Source organism: Amblyomma maculatum, chromosome 3 (assembly GCF_055883805.1).
Source record: "Amblyomma maculatum isolate TAMU_Amacu chromosome 3, ASM5588380v1, whole genome shotgun sequence".
Lineage (NCBI taxonomy): Eukaryota > Metazoa > Arthropoda > Arachnida > Ixodida > Ixodidae > Amblyomma > Amblyomma maculatum.
Genome location: NC_139346.1, coordinates 208,983,911 through 209,010,052, shown reverse-complemented (window position 1 = coordinate 209,010,052; position 26,142 = coordinate 208,983,911). Strand labels below are relative to the sequence as shown.

At 43.9% G+C, this 26,142-nt stretch overlaps 1 protein-coding gene across 1 annotated transcript in view; it reads left to right on the top strand.

Annotated features, from left to right (window-relative positions):
* RhoGAP1A (Rho GTPase activating protein at 1A) overlaps nt 1-26,142 on the top strand; it is a 185,297-nt gene that overhangs the window by 145,933 nt on the left and 13,222 nt on the right. Inside the window, exons 2-16 of the mRNA XM_084599478.1 lie at nt 9,244-9,335; nt 10,357-10,464; nt 13,531-13,716; nt 16,317-16,424; nt 16,514-16,559; nt 16,747-16,799; nt 17,059-17,178; nt 17,647-17,780; nt 18,363-18,430; nt 21,761-21,867; nt 23,051-23,110; nt 23,224-23,362; nt 24,677-24,741; nt 25,631-25,670; nt 25,961-26,035. Coding sequence (XP_084455604.1) covers nt 9,244-9,335; nt 10,357-10,464; nt 13,531-13,716; nt 16,317-16,424; nt 16,514-16,559; nt 16,747-16,799; nt 17,059-17,178; nt 17,647-17,780; nt 18,363-18,430; nt 21,761-21,867; nt 23,051-23,110; nt 23,224-23,362; nt 24,677-24,741; nt 25,631-25,670; nt 25,961-26,035 — 1,401 coding nt within the window. The remainder of the gene's footprint in view (nt 1-9,243; nt 9,336-10,356; nt 10,465-13,530; nt 13,717-16,316; nt 16,425-16,513; nt 16,560-16,746; nt 16,800-17,058; nt 17,179-17,646; nt 17,781-18,362; nt 18,431-21,760; nt 21,868-23,050; nt 23,111-23,223; nt 23,363-24,676; nt 24,742-25,630; nt 25,671-25,960; nt 26,036-26,142) is intronic.

Here is a 26,142-nt window from a genome sequence, read left to right as displayed (position 1 = left end):
AATATCCCAGAATGAAACATCGCCTTGCCACGGTTGATAAAGACGGCGCTGGTTTTAGCAAAACACAACATGAAAAAGAGAAAACGGTTCAGTTTGCCCCACACTCTCATTTACCTGAGTGAAATCGCACACGAAATAGTCCGCATATATTGCTTCCACTGAGCATCTTGGGTGTGTGGTGTTGGGTACCCCCCCCCCCCCCCCCCCCCCCAACACACACACACATACTTTGTTTTTACTATTGCGCAAGCAATACTACGCCAGGTTTCAGCCCTTCGCGGAGCGACCGCAGATGTGGCCCCTCTTCAAGCCGTCGGGTCAACCCGGTCGGTAGCCACGCCGCGCCGCAGAAGAAAGAACAGAAAGAGAAGCTACGTCGGCTTTGCTTACGCAACCTACCGGGTTTAACTAAAGCTAAACAAAGCTAAACCAAAGCTAACTTTTCGTTCCCTTTTTGCAGCCGCATATCGCTGTGGTCGTGCAGCGACAACGCTCGCGTTTACGCAAATTCGCCATCGTTCTCTCCCATTGTTCGTTTCGCTGCTTGCGCGCGAGTTGCCTACGTGCGCGATCTCTTCGTTGCTCTTCTTTTGTTGACCATCGCTCGCTCGCGCTGCCCCAAGTGGGAACCGGACGACGGCGTGGAGAGAGGGGTCGGCGCCGTGCGCGTAAACAGAGGCGGCTCATCTTTCCTCGGTGCGGCGGTCCGAACGGGTTTCGCTGCGCTAAATTAAAACACAAAGGAGCGAGAACCAGGAAGGAAAAGCGCTCGCTCCGCCGACGACGACAGCGCGGCGAGAATGAAACGGCTGAGTTCTTTTATTTGCGCCTCAAAAGGAACGTTGGGAAAGCCGGTCCGTGCCCCTGTGTGCGCATTGTCGCGGGCTCGCGGCCGGTTTAAAGGGGAAATATTTGATATTAGCCGCCCTTTATGATATCCGCGATGCTTCTAGAGAAAGCCGGTGTACGCATTCTGCTTTGAATTTTTCTTTGTGTATTTTTATTTCACGGAGAGATGGCCGTAAATGCATCCGGCATAAGCTCGCTGCGTACCCACCGAGTTAAAAATAAATCATAGGAATAAAGAAACTTCCCAGACTTCTACCCATTCCACTGTCTTCCCCGTCTCAGTCGCGAAAATAATTTTTCGTGCCATCGCCCACTCGTGCTTGTTGCGTCGGTTGTGAAAAGGGCGACGTGTTGGCGCCTGTATATACGGCGCCATGCGGCTGCCGCGTGTTCGTCGAGCAGAAATGCAGGATGCCCGTGCAGTGTGCATCGCCAGGAGATCGAAAGCTCTCCAGTACGGCGTCCCTCATAGCTCGTTAGGCGCTTCGCGAAGTTAAACCCCGCACAACTTACCGTAACCAAATTTCCCATGAGGAGGGGCAAAGTGGCTGAGCTCAGGAGCTATATCTCCTCTGGTCGAGAAATAGGGCTGTTATACCGGCTGCAGGACCTCGCTTGCTGCGCGCGTACACTTGCAATCAATGTGAAAGTGATCACATTACGCTTGACCTGCTCGGACCGCATTGCATCCTAAGACGTGTGTTGTAGATGAGGTTAACCTGCGCCTTGATTCCTTTGTCCTTCCCCAGCCAACTACCAACATCCGCTATTATGCACATACCAGCATGGTCTTAATGTCTATATCCAGCAATGATATCCATAGGACGTCATATGGCAGATAAATTTGGGTGAAGAATAGCACGAACGTCCGAATTATGTGCATTCGATTGTTTTCTAGGAGTTCTTCAGGCTGCTTGTCCGTAGGTAGAGCGGATGCGCTATATATACGTTGATAAATATATAGATTTTGGTGACGTTTTGGCGCGTGACAAGCAATCCACATCTTGGTGTTTATGTCCCGACTTATAGACAACAGTAACGTCATACTCTTGAAGACGGAGGCTCCAACGAGCTAAGCGTCCAGACGGGTCTTTAAGGCTTGCCAGCCAGCACAAGGAATGATGGTCGCTGACAATACGGACCAATCAGCTTACTGTCTGTTACGTATAAGGTATTTACTAAGGTAATCGCTAATAGAATCAGGACAACCTTAGACTGCAATCAAGCAAAGGATCAAGCAGGGTTTCGGAAACGGTACTCTACTATCGATCATATCCATACCATCAATCAGGTGATAGAAAAATGCGCGGAATATAACCAGCCCTTATACATAGCATTCATTGATTACGAAAAAGCATTTGACTCAGTTGAAACCTCGGCGGTGATGCAGGCATTGCGAAATCAGGGGGTAGACGAGCCGTACGTGAAAGTGCTGGAAGATATATATAGTGGCTGCACAGCAACCATAGTTCTGCATAAAGAAAGTAACAAAATTCCCATAAAGAAAGGTGTTAGGCAAGGAGACACAATCTCCCCAGTACTATTCACAGCTTGTTTAGAGGAGGTATTCAGAGACTTGGAATGGGAGAAGTTAGGGATAAGGCTAGATGGAGAATACCTCAGTAATCTGCGATTTGCTGATGACATTGCCTTGCTAAGCAACTCGGGAGATGAACTGCAAATAATGATTGATCACCTAGACAGGAAAAGTAGAAAGGCTTGAAAATCAATATGCAGAAGACTAAGGTAATGTTCAACAGCCTCGGGAAGGAACAGGAGTTTACATTAGGTAGCGAAATACTGGAAGTAGTAGGCGAATATATCTACTTAGGACAGGTAGTAACCGCAGATCCGGACCATGAAAAGGAAATAACAAGAAGAATAAGATTGGGATGGAGCGCATTTGGCAAGCACTCGCAGATTATGACTAGCAGCTTACCGGTATCGCTCAAGAGGAAAGTATACAACAGTTGCATCTTGCCTGTACTCACCTATGGGGCTGAAACGTGGAGGCTAACCAAGAGAGTTCTACTTAAGTTGAGGACAACCCAGAGGGCTATGGAACGAAAAATGGTAGGGGTAACATTAAGAGATAGAAAGCGTGCAGAGTGGGTCAGAGAAATAACTCAAGTTAACGACATTCTAGTGGAAATTAAGAAGAAGAAATGGACATGGGCAGGACATGTAGTGCGAAGAGAGGATAACCAATGGTCGCTGAGGGTAACAAACTGGATTCCAAGGGAAGGAAAGCGTAGCAGGGGGCGGCAGAAAGTTAGGTGGGCGGATGAGATTAAGAAGTTCGCAGGGGTCAAGTGGATGCAGCTAGCACAGAACCGGGTTAAGTGGAGAGATATGGGAGAGGCCTTCGCCCTGCAGTGGGTATAATCAGGCTGATGATGATGATGATGATGACGTTTGAGTTATGACACTTCTAAAGATCACAATGTATTCGCCCAATACTTAATTCACTTAAACTCAACTCAAGGGCTCTACGCAATGTTCTACGAAGATGTGCTATCATCAACATTTGTCAATCTAAAATACATGTGCTCACTATAAAACATGCGATGAATCCAGAAATCCTCACGAGCTTTCGCAAACATCGCGCACGCGTGCTGCACACATATATGACACCATGGTTGCCGTCGATCGCATCAGTGATTTCGCGTGTGCATATTATAGCCGGCTATTTTAAATGAGGCCGCAGTCACTTAGTCATTTTTCGTCAGTCATATACTTGCAGGACAAGGATGCTAATTTTATGGAATGTCTTTGAACTGAACTGGTCCGCTAACCAATATTTCCCTTTCTCCACACACTTGCGTAACTTTTCGAAGAAAAAAAAAAATATGCTGCTGGGTGTTGCGATTCAAAGTTTATTAAATCCAGCTGGTCATTAGAGCTGAGATTTTTTTCATTTAAGCACATATCTATTTTAGTTCCCTGACACTTGCTATAACGAATCCCTGTCGGTTAACTTTTTTGGCTCTACAGTGCACAGAACGAATTAAGTCTCGACATTCATATGAATAACTTTGGTAAGCAAAAGTCTACCACTAGCCCACGTAGGGCACCCTTTATAGGGGGTTATCCGTAAGCGTTAGTGCAGGCAGTATCTATATCAGGTGAGTAAAAAGATATCAGAGGTGCTTCTTTTATGTAGCAATAAAGTGCTCTTGTACAGGCGTTACACTGTAAAATGCCATGATGATGTTTTGAATGCGATTCTGTATTCGAACGGCAATTAAAGTGAACTGAATTGTTAGTACAACGTTTTCCAGGTGATCATTTTGCACTATCCCTACAATGCCGTCTATATGATGTTGCTAGTTCATCTTGAGGAAAGTAGTTTTCATTGTGTAGTTCACAGTACGTATGAAAGATATGCTGGAAGTATCGACCAGGTCCTGATTGTTTACTGAAGTACGTTACTACGACGTTATGAGGCTCGGCATTTTGCACTGCACATGCAGTCCGTACATTCAACATCACGTCCATAACTGCGGATGTTCGTGTCTAAACGTTGTAGAAAAATATTCCTTAGACATTTGATAAAGGTTGACTGCATGGGTCATCGTCAATTTGATTGAAAAAAAATTTGGAGGACACTTAAGCTTCGCCTTCAAGAGTGGAACGCGATAGCGTTATTGCACCTCGTCGAGAAAACTTATAAACGCAAGGGTATTGGGTCATCCTCGCACCGGTACCCGCGCGGCCCGAAGGGGAGAAGCGGGTGAGCGAAGATAGTGATCTAAAGAAAGGAAAGACGCTTGATTCTACAACCCGTGAGGGTGCACGGCGAAACGTCAGGGGCGAGTGGCGCGCCACGTGTCGGGGCAGCGCCGCACATTGCGAGGAGGGGTTCTTCTGTGTTTGCCGCAAGATGGCTCTGCATGTGCGCAGAGCGCAGAAGAAATGTAGCGGGAACGTACTTCGCTACTCGTGTAACTGCGACTTCTGTAAGTAACATGCTCATAATTACCGATATACACCGCAGTATAACGTTCTACGGCACGTTTTTAAGGCAACGCCGCATTCACTAGAAGCGCTTTTGTACCGCTTTCAAGCATCGAACTCGTGGCTGAGTGGTAGCGTCTCCGTCTCACACTCCGGAGACCCTGGTTCGATTCCCACCCTTGATCTTGGAAGTTGCTTTTTATTTATGAAGTGCATGCCGGGATTTATCGCTCACGGCCAACACCGCCGACGACACCGGCTTTTCTGCGACACGAGCTCCTTAACGCTACCGCGTTAAAATGCACCGCCGCTGCGGTCGCTTTTCGATGGAAGCGAAAAGCAACTGTGCGATGTCGGAGCATGTTATAAATTACCCCAGGTGGTCGAAATTTCCGGAGCCCTCCACTACGGCGTTCCTTAAGGCCTAAAGCTAGTCATGGTCAAAATACAAACGTAGCATCTTCAGCCTGCGCGCAAGGAATTCACCTTCACATTGCTTCCGACCGAGTGTCGGATGCCTAAACAATGTTCAGACTGCGCATTTGTGATCGCCAAACTTCGTCACGGACTGGGCGATGAGCGATCAAGTGGATCGTGACGCAGGCGGATTTGACGCTGCCCCTTGCCCTGCCTCTCGGTTTTGGATAGGCAGCAAAAGTACGCCAAATACTGTATAACAGTATAACAAATACTGGCCGAGCATGTTTTGGAGCTATGTAGCTCGCTCATTTATGGGCATGTCAAGGCTTCAGAGTTCTCTTTTCTGTGCCCAAGAGCTGGGCGCATGGTTTCGTCTGTAGTGTTTTAACTCAGACGCCTCTTTCCCTGCTGTATTTTTTCCACGCGAACCTTCGCGCCTTCTTTACTTAGTCCTCCTCGTGTTGCGTTCCTTCTTTATTTTCCCCCGCTTGCCAACTGTAAACCAGCCATACCCTACTATAAACATGCAGCAGCAGACGTGCGCTTGTTCCTGGCTTTACTGTATCACAAATTCGCACTTGCGCGCCAATTCTTTTTTCCTGACCGGCGCCTTGTGTTTTTGAAAGCAAGAGAGAAAGGTGCCACAGAAAGGAGGTCTTTACGCCATGTCCCTTTTTCACGCACACTCGCTGAATTTCCTTCATTTGCCCAGGGCACCAAACGCTTCTTCCTTCCTCTTCAGCCACCGTCCGTAATCGTCTTTTCGCATGAAAGAGCAATCTGATGAGGGGTGAAACCCGCCTGAAAGCATCCTAGCTCGTTGGGGGGTGAGGATGGGCGCCTCCTTCCTCGCTTTGTGTGGTCGCTTGCTTTTTCCAACGCGTCGTTCAATTTCGAACCCCGACGCGGCGCATCCCGCCTTGGGAAACCATTTAGCTGAAAGCGGCCGCGTTCGGTTTCGCCGCGAACTAGGGTGCCTTCATGATGAGTGTACGGGGAGTGGCGGTGCGTTTTTCTTACTTTTCTTTGCTGCCTTTTCCGGACAGAGGCACTCGGAAAATAAAGAGGTGTGTTGTCAGGCGTGGCGCGAGGTGCACTGATAGCTTATTGTCTCGAGGATATGGGGTAGCACGCAGTAAGGAAAAGCGCTGCGCGGGCTTACACGGCGTTAACGAAATTAGCATATTGGTTACGGCTCTGCCGGTGTGTATGTGGTCTTAGCGTACCGGGCCTTGAAAAGCCTTCATCTGGTCACAGGAGTTCATGGGAGTTCAGCTGTACGGTGGTCGTGCTATTTGCGAACGCCGGAGTATGCATATGAACGATCTTTCAAACGTGAGTTGTTACGTCAATGTATGCGCTAGCTAGAGGCTAATTTAGCTGTCTTTATGGTCGTAAGATTCATAGCAGTGCAGATTCTTGTACCGCGCACCGAGAGGAAAGCGTGCGTTGGATGCTGTTGGTCTTCTTCTTTTTTAACTTGACGACGAGATTCAATATTGATGTTATCGACGAACTCGTCGCTTTCTGGGCACCTCGCCGGGAGTCCGGACGGCTGCTGTACGGCGCCCGTGTGTGTTTCTACCTTGCTGTAGTAGCCGTGTCAAACTGTTCCGCGGATTTTCAATTAATCTGGGAAGAACGAACTCGCCTGACGATGCCGACTTGTTGCGCATTGATTTTTTTGTGCCTGTACATTATTAAAACGAGTTGTTGTCTTTGGTTTCCTCGTCTAGTGACTACGGACAACAGGTGTAACGGTACAAAGTTTTCGTTTGCTATAGCCGGTTATCACCTTTCGTCCATAATCCCCTCAAGTTTACAGTATTTTGCATGTTTTCATTCTTGCAACTGTGTGAATGAGACATCTGAGAAGCATGTACTCTTCAGCATCAGTAATAAAAAAGGAAAAAACGGACTAACGTTCTCTTCCGTCAATTCGTGAGCGGGCTCATTGCCTGAGAAGTCTGTCTGCTACAAGTTCACCTATTAATAGTATATCTACGTTATGGCGATTAGAAATATAATATTGTTGTTGCAAAAAATCGGCAAACCGTTAAAAATGGGATTTTCACCTGTATTGTCGTAAATCTTTAAAGAAAACAGCGTTATGATAGTTTTAGTTCAACCTTTATGCCGCGAGGTGACGTCAGGCGTAGACAGGTAGGCGCGTTCCAATACGCGAACCTGTAGACGTCTACGTAGACGTCTACGAAGCAGTCTTGCTAGATGTCTAAGAATTGGAACGCACCCTCTGTGTGTCGGGAACGGGAGCTTCGCGGCTGCGCGCTGCCCTCAGTTGGCTCGCGCGTTCGCCCTGTGGTGTTGTGGTGTTTAACGCGCAGTCGTGCGTGTGTTGCTGCAATTGTTCATATCTTGCGTGCGTATAAGTTTGTAACATATATTTTGTGTAGCGTTTGTGACAGCACTTGTTATATAAAAGTGTGTCACACTTAGCATGCAGGGCCCGTACGTGCCTTCAGCGCGTCGTTGCGAAACTGCCGAATTACAGATCTCTTCCATGATTTTTCTTTAGTTTAAAGGAATGGTCGAAATAGCTGCATTCGCTCCAAGGCCAGACCGGCAAGAAGCAGAACACGTGTTGCGGCACTGCATGCTCCTGAATATGTATCTTTGCCAGGCCAACAAACCCTATCAAAGGGGTCTGGAAAGTGGGCGTTCTTTTTTTTTTTTTTTTTTTTTTTTTTTATTCCTGTCCAGCACGCAGAGTGCTGACAACGGTCCATTAATGAACGCGCATTTTTTATTGCCTGCTGATACGTCTAGGCGATTTTATACTTGCGGTAATGACCTCGAGGCCATAGAAAGAAGGCGGCGTTGAGGCTGTAAGGCTGTGTAGGCGGCCGTGCCAAGGCTTGTGCAGTCACTAAAGAAATGGCAAGCTTGCCAATGCTGCAATTATAACCTGATTTTTAACAATATAGCGCGAGCGTCGACCGAACTGCTGGCCAGCGGCTTATAACGGTGATAAGCATACAAAATGGCTAGAGCTCGCCCTCGCGCACGCGCACGGAGAGAGCGTCGTCTGCTAAGCTATTCCAATCACGTGGGCACACTTCCTGCCATATTATATTTTCGTGAAAGCTCAACGGGCAGTAAAGCACATGTGCATGAATAAGATGTGACAGATGTTACATGATTTCCTTTTTATATATATATTTTTTTACTATTAAGATAAGAAAAAAAATGCAGCAGCACGTGGAAAGCATTGTCTGGAATGCTAAGCTTCTGATTTGAGGAGCCCTATGTGAGGTGGGAACAAGATAAAAAAAAAAAGGCACCGAGCAAAGCACCTGTTCTCTACTGCCTGCCTATGTCTTGCTTCCTCCTCCTCCTCCTCCTCCTCTTGGTCTTCTCCTCCTCCTTTTTCTTGTTCTCCTTCTTTTTCTTCTTCTTTTTGCAATCAGATAATGTGGCAGGGCGTGTGTCCTTGATCGAAACAGTGTAGCAGATGACACTCTGCCTTTGTGCACGCTTATCACCGTTATAAGGTGCTGACGAGCATTTTGGTTGCCACTCGTGCTATATTGTTAAAATTCAGGACAGCTGTACATGCATACTGCTGCACCCGTCTTGTGCATGGACAGTTTTTTGAACCTGACCAGGTTTTCCAACCTCGGTTAGAAACCGAGCTTGCGTGGCCTGCTGTGGCCCTGGTGCTGTACACTTAGGGTTGACACTTTTCGGCTGCCATGTAGGGGTTACCATAGCAACTGTGCTAGTTACAGTGTGCTTTGTGTACTATTGCGATTATACGCTCACACATAGTTGTTTCAAGAGGTAGGAAGGGATCATGGATGTCAGCACTCAAACATGCTGTTCCTGTTGTGTATCTGTTACTTCCTTACCTGAGTTCTGCATTCATGCATGGTGTTCAGTCTACTGTATAGGCATATTCACTGCTCACCAACAATGTCCTGCTGTGACAAAAATAAGTACATTGGACTTTACCTCGACTGACATATGTGTAAAGTTTTGTCATTTTCTTTCTCGCAGGAGTGTACAGTAGTTCAGTGGAGTCGGCATCTTTTCTTAGCACTGGAACGCCCCCGGCCAGGAAGAAAGGCTCCAGGGACAGTGAACAAGATGTGAGTGCATGTGGTCTCTTTGGTCTTTGTGCCGCTATTGATTCATTGCATGCGGACCGAGCTAGATAGAAGATGCCTCCAGCGGATTGGCGTTGACTTGTTGAGGTGTCTCCAAAGTGGCGATCTGTTCATGGTGTGTTATTTTGTACCTGATATGGAAAACAGGACCTACGTTAGAACACTTCGATCCAGTTCAAGCCTGAAGCAATGAGCTTAAAATCTCTTCACTCTGTGTGCTACACGTTGCGCAAAATATGGGCAAGTCATCAGTTACATTTGTAAACACTTGACCTTCACTGAGACTGCAATGAGTAATTGAAGAGTATGCATACTCGGGGCGAAGGAGCAAAAACACTAATAACAGAAATTGTTTGCGTTTACCTCCAACACCGTGCCTTGTTGAAAACCTTAATTGTAAAGGAATAATTACAAGCTTTATGAACAAAGTTCTCGTAAAGGCATTGGCTTCCGATTGGCGTCATTTTCATTTCTTTTTTGCTTACCTTCCCAGCTTAGTGGGTTTCCATCAGACTTCCCACGTCTTATGTGAAGGCATATTTTTCTTGCAAGAGGTTCTGAAGAAGAGTATCATTTGCTGCATGGTTCATCGTTCATTTCACTTTCGGACCATCCCTAGAGTGCTCAGGTCAGGCTTTTGTAAATATTGGTGAAGTCATACACTATAAACTTTTGGGATCACTTAACACATCTTAAAAGGCAATGCTATAGCACTGTATTTGGATCCATTACACACAGACGGAAATTTATGATGATGACATGCAATGCACAGTGCGATAGGGTGCGAGTCAAACACACGATTTGATTGGGTGCAACGCTATGAGATCCACTCTGAAATATTTTTTTTCTTTTGAAGGTCAAAGGTTAAGGCTTCCCGCATATCTCCTGGTTTTCTGATTTGCTCTAGGAAATAGTTCTCGCACACTAAAGCAAGGGTGCATGCACATTCTGTTACAGGGTAACCATTGATTTTAACTTTGTCTGTGGTGTCTGACTGATGCAGGAGGCACCACCGTCAGAGGCAGAAATGCTGGCCATGTGCAAGTGCATCGTGAGCAGCATCATCGAGAGCGAAACGGCATACGTCGACTGCCTTGACACCCTCAACCAGGTGAAACTGATGCTCATGTCTCTCATGTGTCATGCGTAATGGGATTACCAGCTGGGTCAATGACCCACTTGCAGTCGGTCATATGGCCAATGACTTGGTGTCTGTTATTACAGGAAACAATCCTGGTGTTCATGTGATCATGTGATATGCCGATGGCACCGCTGGTGACGAATTGATGGCATCATTTCTCACGAAAGAAATCACCACATCACAAGCTTTTAATAGCTGAGGAAAAAAAAATGGATAAAGCTATGGGGAGGTAAATATTTAGGCATATTGCCACAAAGTTTTTTAATGCTCTGTCATTCACAGCCGCCGGCATAGGCTTTATGACTTTGGGCCATATTTATCCCGAAAGGAGGCAGCTGTGCAACTGCTTCTATGACGTGCAAGGTTGTCACAGATGATTTGGTGAATGATGAGGCAGGACTTAAGCGAGTTCAGCAAACTCTGCCTTGATTCTCAGTCACGGAGGCTGTGGCTTATGTGAAGGTTTTCCTCTTCCTCCTTGTATGTAGTCGGGGCCCACCTGCCAATGGGGTTTACTTCATTCCCTTATGTGATTAGTGGGAAAAGAAAATCATTCTACTCGTGTAACTTGACGCTTATTGATTTAACATTGAATTCATGTTGCAGCTCCTTAGTGCATGTTTGAACAGTTATAGCTTTAACTTCGTAATTTATAGCACCTAAACTCAGTGCTACTATTCCTAATACAGTGTTCAGCACAGTTACTTGTCTTTTATGAATGTTAGCTAAAGCAGGCAATAATAGTGCAAAGTTTGATTCATGTTTAATTTGGTAATGAAGTTGCACTATTTGTATTTAATTTAATAGCTGATCTGCAGTGTTTGCATTCAGTTTGTTTCGAAAAAAGTGCTGCATGCACACCCCTAACAGAAACGCTTCATTCGCTTCATTCATGAGAAGAAGGTACAAAAAACAGTAAAAGGGTAACTACTCAACCAAGACTCAGTCTGCTGTGGGCTTTAGCATGTGCGTAACGGTATCTCTAACTGCATCACTAGGGCTTCGACTCTGGCCCCTGCTTTAGAGCTCGATCCCTATAACAGTATATTAGTGAGCTCTGTTATGAATTTGTTGGGCTGTGCAATAGTATGTAGAACAGAGATCCGACAGTGATGGCATTGTTGTGCCATTTGTGATAAACTGCACCGAATGGTGAATCATGCTACAGGCTGCCAAAAAATAGATTTTTCTAATTTCTGTACCGTAACTGGATAAGAAAATCGTCTTAAAGCATTGGAGAAGGTGAAATCAAAACTGAAGCCAGTGTGTTGATTTTGCTCTCCTTCCACAATTCTGTCACAGAGTATAAACATGGAAATGTTAGTAATTTATAATAATGTGTAAGTAGGATCTTCTGTTCGATTTGAGTTGCACTGTGGCCCAGTCAGCCACCGATCCAATGAGCGTGCAGTACACTGAGTGCTTGAGACATTCAAACGCTTATTACACACCCAAGAAGGTCTTTCCAACGTTACATCAGTGTACCATGCTGTGCAAAATGGTCACCTGGGAAACTTAGTATCAGAAAGGCTGCCATCAACCACCAAACCTCCACTGAATGCGCAGTTGACGCAGTGATCGAAACATTAGAAAGTTTTTTACGTACCATGCATGAAGATCCTTCCAATTTTTCATACAACATGTAGTGCATCATCTAGAAAACATACCAACAAGGTCCCATGGACCTTTAATTCAATGCTTCAGATGCGGAAATTTATTTTGCAGCTACAGATGATATTCTAAGTTTCTTTTCCTATTTGTGCCTTGCCAAGTAAACTTGACATGGACAGCCATGAGATATTTACACTTGATACTTGCTGAAAAGAACCGTTCATGCACAAATACCTTCGTTTAATATTCAATTAATTGGAATTACTGTCCGAATACTGAATTACTCACAACATATAGTCGTGCCATTTTACGATTTGCCTATTGATGCTAATTGTAATATTTCCGTTCATAAATTAGTACATGATTGGACCTACTGTAGTTCACCCTTTTGCACCAATTAGGTCTCATGCACATAGATATTGCATCCCAAAGACATTTACAAAATGTGCCTCAATATTATTTTCCTGAGGAAACTGTTTGCACTCATCAGTTACCTTAGGAAAAATCATGAACTAGGCCCAAGCAAAATTTTATTGAAATGCCTCAATATTAGTTTGTGCAAAATGCACATAGAGCAATAAATATACTATTAAGATGCAAAAGAAAAAAAGGTTGATTTCAGAGGAAACATGAGTGTATGACATCAGCATGGCATTATTGCCTTGTGTTGAACATGTTGTGGCTTGGCCATCTTACACTCCTGTTTTCTGCCAGCTCCATAAAAGGATGACACTTTGCTGTTTGTGCATGGTTCTTCTGTGATGAAGATGTCAGGTAATCAGTAGCAGCTGACTCGAGTGCACCACCGTGCATTCGACACATGCTGATGTGGTATTAAAAAGCATAATTTTTTGTAGCATTAGCTGTCATAGTGATAGCCATTTCCATGCACCCCGCCGGGGTGGCGCAGGGGGATGCGGGATCGAATCCCGGCCTCGGCGGCAGCTTTTCGGTGGAGGCGAAAAGCAAGGCGCCTGTGTGCTGTGCGATGTCAGCACACGTTAAAGAACCCCAGGTGGTCGGAATTTCCGGAGTCCTCCACTACGGCGTCTCTCATAGCCTGAGTCGCTTTGGGACGTTAAACCCCACAAATCAAATCAAATCACCATTTCCATGCTATTACAGCACACAGTGACTGCTGGTGTATGAAGATTTCTTTTTTACATAAACATTTTACACTCTGCTTTTCTCAATCATGGCCATTAGACATATGCACTCTTTATATACCTTCTAAGCAGACAATGGTTTGATTTTTGTGGGATTTGACCAAGGCAACTCATGATAGTAGGGATGCCGCTAAGCACACAATGACTGTGCATTGTTTGCCTTTGCTTCAGTGTGGTTATGCTTGTGATTTGTGTATGGAGAAGGCTACCTGTTGGACGTGTGTCCTTTGACAACCATTTTTTGTTTCCTGTGCCGCAGTACGCACGTGCCCTGACCAGTGCCATTGGGACAAACCAGTCAGTGTTGTCCAAGGAGGAGATTGATACCATATTCTTCAAGATCGAGCAGCTGCACGAGACGCACAAGAACTTTCGGGATGGCCTGCGCAGGAACTGTGAGAACTGGGATGCCAAGCCGACCATCGGCGAGAACTTCAAGTTCCTGGTAAGGAGGGGATAGCTGGATGCTAACAAAACACTACCTTTTGTCTTTCCTCATTTGTGGCCATACTTAATTGTATATGCTAGGGGCAGGTCAGCTTAGTGGCATGAGACAAAGATATTGCCTTATGGTGAACAACAAACAACATGGCACCAGGGATGGCATAATTCAATAGACCTTATGCAAAAATGCTGCCATCTAGCGACCAGCGCATGCGTTTCCGCCATGTTTAAGACTAGTTGAACCTAGGGGCGGCAAGCAGAATAGTATAGGAGGTTGCGTGGCTGCTGGGTTAACGCTCATTGTCGCCGATAATGCTAACATACTGTTGTGTTCCTTGCTGTACGCAAAACTAAAATAAGGTTGTCGAAGAAAAGAAGCAGCAAGTTCAATTTTTTTTTTTTTCTGTGCCGTTGTGTTTATATGCTCTCCCATGGTTCTCTCGCTGTAGGCGCCCTTTCGTTCAACGGCAATCCTAAATTGTAAAAACGTATCTTATTTAGTCTGCTTTGAAAGATTTCAAATGCGTACTTGGTGCCAAGGCAGACGAAATATGTCGGCCATGTTACATTTTTCTTTAGAAGAATTTCGCGTAGCCTTTTCGTGTAAAATGTCTGAAAGGGTGTTGCTCTTGATTTGCTAGGCTTTTTGTGCCAGCTCATCCCAGAATATAGTGCTTCATTCATACAAGCCGTCCAGAGATTTTCTTCATATGTATATGCCCAAGTATGCTGACAGAAAATGCTGTAGCCCTTCAAAGGCACCAGATTGTTCTCTTTGATTGGAAAGCAAAATTTTAATTCCACAATGCATTGCTCGAATACACGTTCACGCTTGACACTGCGTCTGGGTATAAGGCAGACTTCTGCAATGTGACTACGCAGGCTAAGGTATCAATTTTCTATCGATAATGTATGTGCTAATGTATCGATTTTCATAAAATGGAACCACAATGTGACGGCCACAGGATCGAGCTACCTGGGGAGCATCAGCACGCGCGGAATCACGTCGTTGGCCTGTTGCATTTGGTCAGCTAATTCACGTTAGGAGTTGTTTTGTTGTTTACACGCTAACGAGATAGATTTGCCGCTGAAGGTCTGGGGAGGGCATGTAAGCACTATAGTGCACGTGCTGTATTGCGAATGATTTCAGGTTCATCTCAGCTCAGTGTTTGTTAGGCACCGAACGTATATGAAAAAAAATAAAAACAGTATCAAGCTCCTTCGTGTTCGCGTAGTCGCACAACATATATTATGGAATGCCAACGATTGAGGTCGAGCGCCGGGCGCAGTAACACGTTGAACCTGGCCCGCACTGGACTCGAAAGCCTTCTGCAGCGTCCGACACGACGTAATCACATCGCAAACGGGATTTACACCGGGAAGCAATACCACACTTTTTCATGGTTGCGTATTTGAGCAATGCATTAAGAAATCTGCCAGAGAAGAGACTCTATAGAGGGAAATTGGAAGCGCCACTGTAGCTACGCTGATGTTGCCGCTTGCAAGAAGTTCTGGCAGTGCATGTACGCTTCACGAAGTAAAATGGGAATATAGGCAGCCTGTACAAGCCCATCGTCCATTCTTCCATCATTTTTTTGCTCTGAATGCGAGCAAATATCACAAAAACCACAGCACTAAACAGGCCCAGCTAGTGCAACCGTAGCAGCGTGGCCGACTCACTCAACCCGTCAGCATGGCATCGCATGACCTGGTTTGCTGAATGCGCGATAGATGGCAGCAATTTGGCATAAGATCTATAGAACAGGGGACAAGGAAACACTCAAACTAAAGTAAAGTATCTACGGACATGGCCTCTGCACAAAGAGGAAGGAAATATCCCTGGTTAAGGAACTGCAGAGAGTGAGTTTTGATGGCACATTCTAAATTTCTGTTAATAATGCACAAATCATCAGCAACCTTCGCTTAGAATTTAGCTGTGCCTGGTAAATAGTTCATAAATGGACCTTTTCTGATAATGGGAGCTGTGGTGTCAGAGTTTACTTCAGGTTATGTGAGGCATAGTTGCTGTCAATAGCTGCTTGTTCGTTCTTCATCATTACAGCTCCTGAGGTAACAGTGTGAAAGTTGTCGGAAATTATAGAAATGGAGCAGCAGTTATGTTACTTTTTTTTCATGCCTCATGTGGCCGGAGAGCAACTTTGACACCATATTTTGCCTGTTTTGGCTTTTGAAACCATAACAGAAAGCAGAATGAAAGAAATCGAATTGTAAAACCTAGTAGCCGGGAGCAAGTCAGTCTCACAAGGAGATTCATATATACAGATGTCTTACGCATAATTTTAAACAGCAAGCATACTCGATGGGAAATTCGGTGCTTGTATTCCTCTGTGGGCTGTAGCGAGTGCTGGGTGGGCAAGATCAAGATGGCTAGTGCAGCTGGTTAGGGGTGGTACTAATGGCTCTCATGATGTGGTGATGTTATCTGCACCTCCATACACCATAGTTTGTGATTATGGGATTTTGCTTGAAGTGACACTTAGGGCCTTTCTATTTGCATTAGAGCTGCTGCCAACTTTTATATGAGACCTTGAAGCATTTATAATTGTTACTGTCTCTTATTCCTTCCCTTCTCTCTCACAGGCGAGTCGGCTAGAAGTCTACAAGCTGTTTTTGGAAAACTATTCCAAGGCTATTGAGACTGTGAGACACTGTAATGCATCAAACATGAAATTTGAAGAACTGTTCAAGGTTAGAAAGACACTTGCCTGCCATCACCTTGCTGTTGATCATGGATGATTGCCTCATTTGAGCTTCATGATGTTTACTTTGTTTTTCAGAACATAAAGTTGAACACCTCAAAAGGACAACCAGCTACACTAGAAGGTATGCCATTTAGTGTGTTGTGCAAATGGCATATTAAGGAGGGAAGAGGGTCTTTGGCAAAAAAAAAAGGGGGGCTATATATGAAAAAAGAATATGCTCTCATGAAAATGTGTTCAATAAAAGTTTGCACACACTATTAATGTCCTTTCTTCCAACATAAAATGACCTTCTTGATTTCCTTTGACAGATTTGCTCCACAAGCCAGTAGCGAGAGTGCAGAAAAATGCACTGGTCCTTCACGTGAGTATTGTTTTAGTTATGTTTTTTTTTTCTGTAGTATTTTGGAGCGTTTCATTTCCGTAACACTTAAGTGTTCCATACTTTCTTGTTGCTCATTCCTTCCTTGTCGTCATGAATATTAAGTTTCTGTGAGCGCTTAATTTGTGAAATCAATTAATTTTTTTTATCGGTGAGTGCGCTAAGAGCTAATATTTGTGGTGATGTTTAAAAAAAATTGTGTAATTTTCAGTTCCTTTCATTCTTCTTTTTTTTCCTTCAGGACCTTCTTCACTACATACCTAGCAGTCATCATGACTACAACAACCTGAGAGCAGCGCTGAAGCTCACGCAGCGGTTTCTCAATGAACTCAAGCTCAACTCCCCAGAAAGCATGTTCCCTGTGAGTGTCAGAGTGAAAAAAAAAATGTGTTTTGATAGGTAATGGGAATTGTGTTAAGTACTGGTCACATATCTTGGCCTTATAGATCCTAATTTCTAAGAACCTGTCTTGCAGATACTGTCTCCTAATATGCATTGAGTTTAACAGAAAAACAGACCATAAAATGAGGTTGAAGCACTTGCCCAAGGCAAGAAGGAAGGATTCAGCCCAACTAGACAATCTTTCTTCAAACTGTGGACTTTTATTTTATTTTTTTTTTTTTTTTTTTTTTTTTTTTTTTTCAACATTATTGACTTCTGAAATTATGGTTTTCTGTTTGTTTAGCAGGGAGGAAATGATTTTAATTGTATAATGGATTGGTGAAGCATCTGAAGATGCTGTTTCCTTTCCTCTTTTCTTTCAGCTTTACTTTCCTGTTTGACAGGCCATGATGATAATTTTCTGTGCACATTACTTTTTTTGTCCCAGCATCAAGACAGAGCTCCTAGGCATGTTGTGAAGAACAGCTTCATTGTGGAATACTCGGAGGGGCATCGCAAGCTCAGGCATCTCTTCCTCTTCAATGACGTCATCGTTTGTGCCAAGTACAAACCTTCATCTAGGTCAGTTGAGCGCATGCACAAGGTCTTCACGGTCATCTGGCATTTTCTAATAGCAGATTTCTGGAAGCACGACGAACTTGTTTCAAGGTAAATTGTGTTGTCCACCAGGATCACGCACGTCTTAGACGAAAACTATGCATTGTTCTACTGGCCAATGTGAATGGTGTCCAGGCAGGCCAGTAAGTATGTACTGCAGGGCACGTCACCTGGTTACTTATGTGCAAGCCCAGGTTGTGTATGCATAGACCCTGTGCAGGCCTTCCAGTGTACGGTATTTTGTAGAAGGACTAACCCTTAAGTTACAGCTATCCGTTATTCTGCTTGGTAGCGGGCAAACATTTAAGCTGTTTTTTTTTTTGTGCTTTTGACTGCCTCAGCAGCCTGTAGTGGGGATGTAAACTAGGCCATTTGCTGTCCTGACAGGTGGTGCAAGAAATCAACTCTTCTGGATGGGAAATGCAGTAGTATTAGATTGTTGCATGCCTAATATTATGTCTTTTTAATGTTTTTGTGATCCAGGCTATAGAAATCTGGCATCAGTGCTTATTGCAAGAGGTGCTGACTTGAATTCATTTCTTTCAGGCAAAAATTCACATTCGAGGTCAAGTGGTACATCCCTCTTAGCCTCGTTACCCTGATTGATGCCACAGGTGAGTCCCACCTGTTTTCACAAGAATTTATTACAGGGTTCACAGTTCTTGAAGGTAGCAGCATTGTTACCAACTGGAATTCAGAGTCCTGATCACTTGGCGATTCTTGATTATTTGTACTCTGCTTGATTGATTATTCGAATCCCTGCCCGGGAAGGCCGCTTACATTAAAGGCTGTGCAACGAACTAGATGCATGAAAAGCAGATGTCTTTTCAGAAGGCACATATGAGCATTTTTCTGTGCTAATACAGGAGCTATTAACACAGGGTGTAGTAATTCGTATAATAACAATGAAAGGCATTTTTGTTATTACCGCTGTGCATGCCATTCTTATCTTTCAATGATGTGCGGAATGCAAGAACAGAAACGATGAGTGAGCAATTAATACTTCTCTTATAGCTTCACATTAATATAACTTGGACAAAAGACGAATAAAGTCAAGCAAATACGTGTCACTCTCGGTTATCACAGTGCCAGACTTTATTAAGCACACTTTTCACAGAAGAAAGGGGATCTGCACCCACTGGTTTTGCATATCTCAACTGAACAAGCGGACACAGCAGACCACATTTTGCCTTATCGCAGATTTAAATAGCATCCCAGGGTGGTTTTGAAGCTGCAAGCACTACACACAGCATTCACTACAGTCGAACGCCTTTGTAACGAAATTCTTGGGACCTGTAAAATACTTCGTTATACACGTCACTTTGTTGTAAAAATCGCTAACCATATTGCACACAATATAGCAAGTTAAGCACGTTCAGAACAACAAAAGCTTTATTTAACATTAATTCAAGTGTTACCGTTCGAATATTAAGTCATTTCGTGGGCTTCCACTTGGAACAGGGCAAAACCCACCGCTGCGGCCACCGGCTTCTCCATCACGTTTGTGCTTGTTCACAGAGGTCACTACTGTTGTTTTCAATGTCTACAGCTAAATATAGCTTACTGAGGCTCACTGTAGCTTGCTGCTTAGCGCAGCATGCAAAAGGGAGTGCGAAGACCATTGTGCCATCAAAAATTTCGGTGGTTCTGCCCTCTGTGCACTTTTTTATTTGATGTGTGGTTACCATGGCTACTGCAGAGTTTGGAATTTCCAGATCGGTCTTTGCAGTGGTGTTCCCTACGTGCTCCGTAACTCAGTGGTGGCTCCAGAGGGCAATCACAGCGCCGCTACATATGCTTGTCGTAAACGAGGGAATCGGTCATCACAGACACAAAATTTCTTCGGTGTATAGGCAAATTCATTGTGCTGGTCTTCGTTGTAGAGACGTTCACAGTACATATGAAAGATAAGAATGCGACCGAGACCTACAAACGCCTTCATTATACAGGTCATTTCGCTGTAGAGGCATTCATTGTAGAGGCATTCAACTATATCGGGAAATTACATAACACGACTCACATCTAGGTGATTCATCGAAAAAGTTTGTGTTTCAAACATTTTTGTTGAATTAGATGGGCTCAGAATAACAGCTTGAGGTGCGAGTTGGTGCTGCTTAGTACCCAGAAAAGCGGCATAACGAGCACAAACACGTGAATAGAAACACAACACAAGCGCACACTACCAACTGTAATATCAGACTTAACACGCACTTCCACTTCAACACTCAGCCACAACTTCCTCTTCTACACCAAAGTACACATCCTTTGCACACCTCTTCTTTGCCAAACAGATGTCTAGCGAACAGTAAAAGTTAGTTAACACACACATCGTCCAAGCATGACAGTCACAAATTCCACCACATAGACACACACTAGAAAAAAACCACCACACATCTTCGGCTGCCACATATAACGTTCACATTCACTCCTTCTCTTCATGTTGGCATGACTGACTGGCAGATGCCAATGAGAGCAGGCTTTCTTCCCAATCAGTGGCTCATACTGCATGGATATTATTTGCCTGGAGAGCAAAGTGTCTCAGCAGAGAAGTGGGAAGTGCACCAGAATGCTTATTCCATTTTGTTTCTTGGCTCCTATAACCATTCACCCATGCACAACACATCACTCTTTTCTCTCAGCGTGCAATAGGCCTCAGCCCTTGTAGTAGACAGCATATTAGTAGCTATTGGGCCAAATCCTTGGTTGTCTTATCGCTTGCTCTGAGGAAATGCATGTTGAAAATTCGTAAAAGGTGGCCTCTATAGATAGACTTCGAGCTGATTCACCAATGACGAGTCCAGTTTCAGTGGAGAACACTTTCTGGCATAAAAAAGCACTCAATAAAGACTAATACTGGTAAGCTATGTCGTTCCCTAGGTATGGTTTGATTTTCCTTGATCACCTCGATTTCATCACTGGACTGTTGTCCACGTCTTTGCAGTCTAGGGGACATTGCTTTGTCCCCGCATGTGCATTTGTCCACAATGTGCCGACAGCAATAGTCTCTGAAGTCACGGCCCATTTTTTGCGTGCACAGTGTGCGGCAAAGTATTCATGTGAAGGGTTAGATTGTGTACAAAAATGCTAGGACATTCCTCCATCACACATGCAAATACATAGAAATTGATGTAAAATTAATTTTTATGGGAAATTGTAAATTTTGTACATATTCCATGGTCCTGTAAAATTATTTTTGTGGTAAGTTATAAATTTTGTACATATTCTTGGTTCCCTAAGAATCCTACTGAGAGTCCTAAAAATTTGCCGCTGACTGCACATGCCGATTATTTTTTCACTTCATGTGTGACTCTTTACGCACAGTACAGACAGTAGACAGTAAAATTTTTCCACGCTTCCTGATCGACACAGAAATGACCAAAATCAACATGGATAAAGCCGAGATCTTGATTAGCTTCTTTCGGGGATCTATAAACATGGTTGTTTGCACTAAGAAAGAGAGGACTAAGAAAGGAAGAACCAGGAGAGAGCAGCACAAGTTGAATTTATCAAGTTGAACTCCGTATGACTTGTTTTACTTTGTCATGTAAGATCCTCAGCTGTCCTTTTGTTATTGAAAAAACTTTGTCCTATTCTGTGATGACATCATTCAAGTTGTCCTTGCACTCATTCTTTCATTCACGCTCATTTCTGCTAGCTCAGTCACTCATTCATGCACTGACCTAGACCCTGGTGTGCTTGTGTTTGTTGGTACATGTATTACCTGGTGTATTTGTTACACTTGACCATCCATGCACACTGCTTGTTCAAGTATGACACTTGTGTGCAGGTTTATGAACCGCAAAACTACCGAGAGAAGCTTCTGGAACAAATCTGTCACCAAATGTGTTACCAGAGGAATTATATGTCAGTTTACCTAGGTTTTTTTATATAATAGTCCCTTGTTCTGAGCTTGCTCATTACTTGCTCGATGGTTTCTTCTGCAGGAGAAATGGAACCAATAAAGGAAGATAATAAGGTGAATGTATGCCAGCTGAGGTCACGGACAAGCACACTGAGGGATGTTGTAACAAAGGAGGAACGAGACAATGCTGTAAGTATTTCTTTTTTTTTCGTGCTGCTGCTAGTTGTCGAGTACTTAGAATATACTAGGTAATTATTTAGAATAACTGATTCACAGAAAAGGAAAGGTGCAGTATCTGCCACACTTGTTCTATGGACTCCTGAACTGAGCCGTAAGGGAAGGGAGGAAAGTGGGAGTGAAAGCGGAAAGAGAGAAACGGGTGCCATAGTGGATATGACGTCATAGATGTGACGTCACGCTGCCGGAAGTAGAACCGAAAAAAGGGCATAGGAAGGGATTGGCGTGCAATTTGAAAGTACCAAAGACTAAAAGAGGTAAACAAGAAGTGAATTAATGCGAGGTAAAGGATGTGACACGGCGAAACCGGAAGTAGAGCCGAAAAAAGTCATGGGAAAGGATTGGCGCACAACTTGAAAGTACCAAAGACTAAAATTGGCAAACAAGAAGTGAATTCAGCTACTAGAAGCAACCAATAGCAGCATCCGTGCTTTCGCATTACTACAATGTAGATTCTGCAGTGCTCTTTCATTTTTTTTGTTTAGTAGATATGAACGGAGGGAGTAAGGCACATGTGAAACAGCTGTGTAGCACAAGTCTTTATGTTGTGTATGTGTACAGGGACACTGTCTCAAAGCACTGTCTCTTTTTGTAATGCCTGAATTGTTCATTTACCCCGCTGGGGTGGCGCAGTGGTTACGGCGCTCGACTACTGTTCACAAGGACGCGGGATCGAATCCCGGCCTCGGTGGCCGCTTTTCGGTAGAGGCGAAAAGCAAGGCGCCCATGTGCTGTGCAATGTCAGTGCACGTTAAAGAACCCCAGATGGCCGAAATTTCCGGAGTCCTCCACTACGGTGTCTCTCATAGCCTGAGTCGCCTTGGGGCGTTAAAACCCCACATACCAAACCAAACCAATTGTTCATTTTATATTGCACAAACTGCTGCTGCTGTTCATCGTTGACCTCATGGGTGGCAAAGCCCGTCGAGCGGTCATTGCAAACTGCTTTTTTTTCATCACCCGCGCTTTCTGTACGACAAAAACAGAATAAACTTTCATTCATTCATTCACTTTCGTTTTGCAGCATGCTCTGCATGTTTTTATTCTCGTGAATTTTTTGCTCAGCAATTCTGTACATTTAAAAATGTATTGTGCACTACATTTTGATTACTTGGGTCTTACTTCGCTGCTTCAGAGGCTTGGAAAACCACCAGGGCGCAACTTGGAACGAAATCGAAAGAAGCTGAGTGAGCTGGTAAGTTTTGGATTTCTTCAGATTCTGAAAACTGTTGCACATGAAAAAGCACGAATGTCTGTTGCCTGTTTTCATGTTGATGCTTGTCACTCACCTATTTTCTGTGCATCCAGGAGGCACAGTTGGTCCTGCACTCGCCGAACCTCCCATTCAAGATTGGCTTCAAAAACACCAAAACGTACAACTTCTTTCTATCTTCAGAGTTTGAGCGATCCCAGTGGATAGAGGCTATAAACCACCTGCACATGACAGGTAATCATTCTGTCTTTCCTCCACTTCACTTCACTTCACTTTATTTCCTTAAAGGCCTCTCTTGGAGGCATTACATAAGGGGTGGGTTTACAAGCATGAGAAAATACAAGCACAGGTCATTGTGTTTGAAAATAAATTTTTAAGGCATCAATAAATGAAGATTGGCATGAGAGGGCGGCGACTTCGTGGGGAAGGGCATTCCAGTCCACAATTGCTCGGGGAAAAAAAGATTGCGTGCTTGGCTGCTATATGCTATCAGTAATAATATGCATATGGTACCTATTTGCTGGAAATTGATGCAAGCATGCAGATGCATCTATGAAGTCGTAAGGCATTGTTTGTTCAGCATAGTTTAATGTGCTGTGTACTCAAGCACAAGAATGGCATAGAAAGTGTTGTTGTGTACTGACATGGCGGGGGGGCATAAGGATTTAGTGTAAGTTTACTGGCTCATGTCAGTCTCTGGGAATACTAATGGCTTTCAAAAGGGGCTGAGAAAACCTATATGTCACAATTGTGCGTTGTGCCTCTTGCCATCCAGAATGCAGTAAAAAAAAAAACAGCACGCTGATGCACCGACTATCAAAAAAATGCCCAAGTTTAATTAATAATGACTGGCTGTAGAGTAAAACATTCTGCTTTGAATAACTGCAGTATGTTTAGTCCCAAGATCAAGTGGGTGGAAGAAATGGCAGGGACTGAGACTTGCATAGGTTTAACTTCTTGGAGAAGCCAGATCCGCTTCAGGGAGCCAAAGAGCTAGAGTAATGCTTTGGGCTTGTTGCTATAGCTGCATAGCTTGGAGAAGCAGTGTGAAAGAAAATACAAGAACGAACGCAAGGGCGGACAGAAAAGACCCACCTGCCAGCTACCACCTACCGACGGCATGCCTGTGACTTTTCACTCACAACATCGAGAGCTCTGAAAATGCTGGTCACGCCAACAATGCAGGCGCACGGTTCCCCCCAAAATGTGGCTTTTAATGCAGTCACATTATTAAGGCTACTTCATTTTTGTCTTGTCTTTAAATGATGGCATCACAAACATACTGTTCACTCATGTATTAAAATCAGCTCATAGTGCATCTAAAATTCACTCGTGTAGCGAAAGCTTTTCTTATTCTTAATGGCTAGATATTTAGTAGAAGAAATAATGGGAAATGGCTGACCAGAGGGCTCATTTATTGTCCTCTTTAGTGCTCTTCATCCTCCTTTGGCTTAAGAAGCGCTGTGAGAAACTGTCAGCAATTAGTAAGACTGAACGTCTTAGTTGCACTATCTGTAATTTCGTTTGCGCACTTTTCTCATTTTGCAGCTCCGCAGGTTGTCACAACTCCCAGCATCCTTGAACTGCAGAGCTGCATCACATCAGCAAGAGGGGTGAGGACATGCTTGACATTTACATTGTCCTATCACACACTGGATTCTTTAAGGCAATGGTGGAGAGCTAAATGGAATGTTAAATTCATTTGCTTTTTTCTTGCAGTAATTTTAATAGGCTAATGTTCCAAACCCTTCCAGTTTTCTTGTTTAATGTCCCCATTTCTTGCTTAGTTGTACTGCGACTTTGCTTGCTGCAAAACCTATTCATCATATTCATTCTAGGTTTCTTATTAATGTCCTTCTCTTGATAACCTTGTTTTGAGTGAGGGCATAACTGTGCTGTGATATGAATCAAAAAGGCATCAGAAAATTAGCTATCTAAGCGTATCACATTTCAAATTGAGTGAATTCTCTGATGTATCATGTCATCATATGTGTGATTCACTGTGATGTGTACAAGGGTTAGTGCAATACTGCATTTCAAATGGTAACTAGCATCAGGTCTAAACCTGGGCAAGTTGGTGGTTATACATCATGGAATGAAACACCATGAAAAAATAGAGCAGGAGTAAGGAACTTCCAGAAGGAAACAGAAGAGATGCAGCAAGACTGGGACTGGGTTCATCGTCTTCTTTGTCATATGTGTTTTGTGCTGTTCCATCCCAATATTTGGTAACTACATACTCCATATACACTTTGTGTACCAAGCACTAGCTTCTTTTTTTTTCATTTTAATTTTTTGCCAATGGAGTCTACAGAACCATGAACTGAATCTGCCTGTTTGTTTGTTTCATTGACATTGTGTGTGACAGTGATATAGCTTTATAGGGGCCTGACTAGAGAAAATCTGGGAGTTTGAGTCTTGCATATTGATCGATTTTCAGTGGTTTGCTTTGTACGAAAAGCATTCTTTTTGCCTCATTGTCTTCTGTTCTTGAATTTTCAGTGTATGGGAACCAACATGGGATCTTTCCTGACAAGAACAGGTAAGGACACCTTGATGTGTTATTTCTTTCAAGCTTCCCAAATTGCAAGTTCACTATTTGTAGCACTTTTTCGTTGTTATTGCTCCTGTATCAAGTTTTTATGAAGATAAAATTAACAGGGTAGATTAAGAGTAATATTAATGTAGTCAGTAGGTGTGAGTCTCACAGCTCTTGATATGGTATTTCTGGTATTCCTGCAGTTCACAGCACGTGGCATTTATATCAGTGTGACGGTTGGCTTGAAAAGTGCATTGTTAATGAAGCTTCTCTGTGCCTCACAAACTGTGCAGCCAAAGATGAGGACCTGCTGTTTGGGGATCTTCTGGTCACTGTCCACAACCTCCAAGGCCTCACAACTCCGTCAGGTTGTTATTGTGCACAATAATCTACCTCTCTTGTTCCCTTGCTTGTGGATCTTCATGTTCTGTTTGGGAAGCAGTATTCAGCAGCTTGCTGTTTGTATTCTACGTAG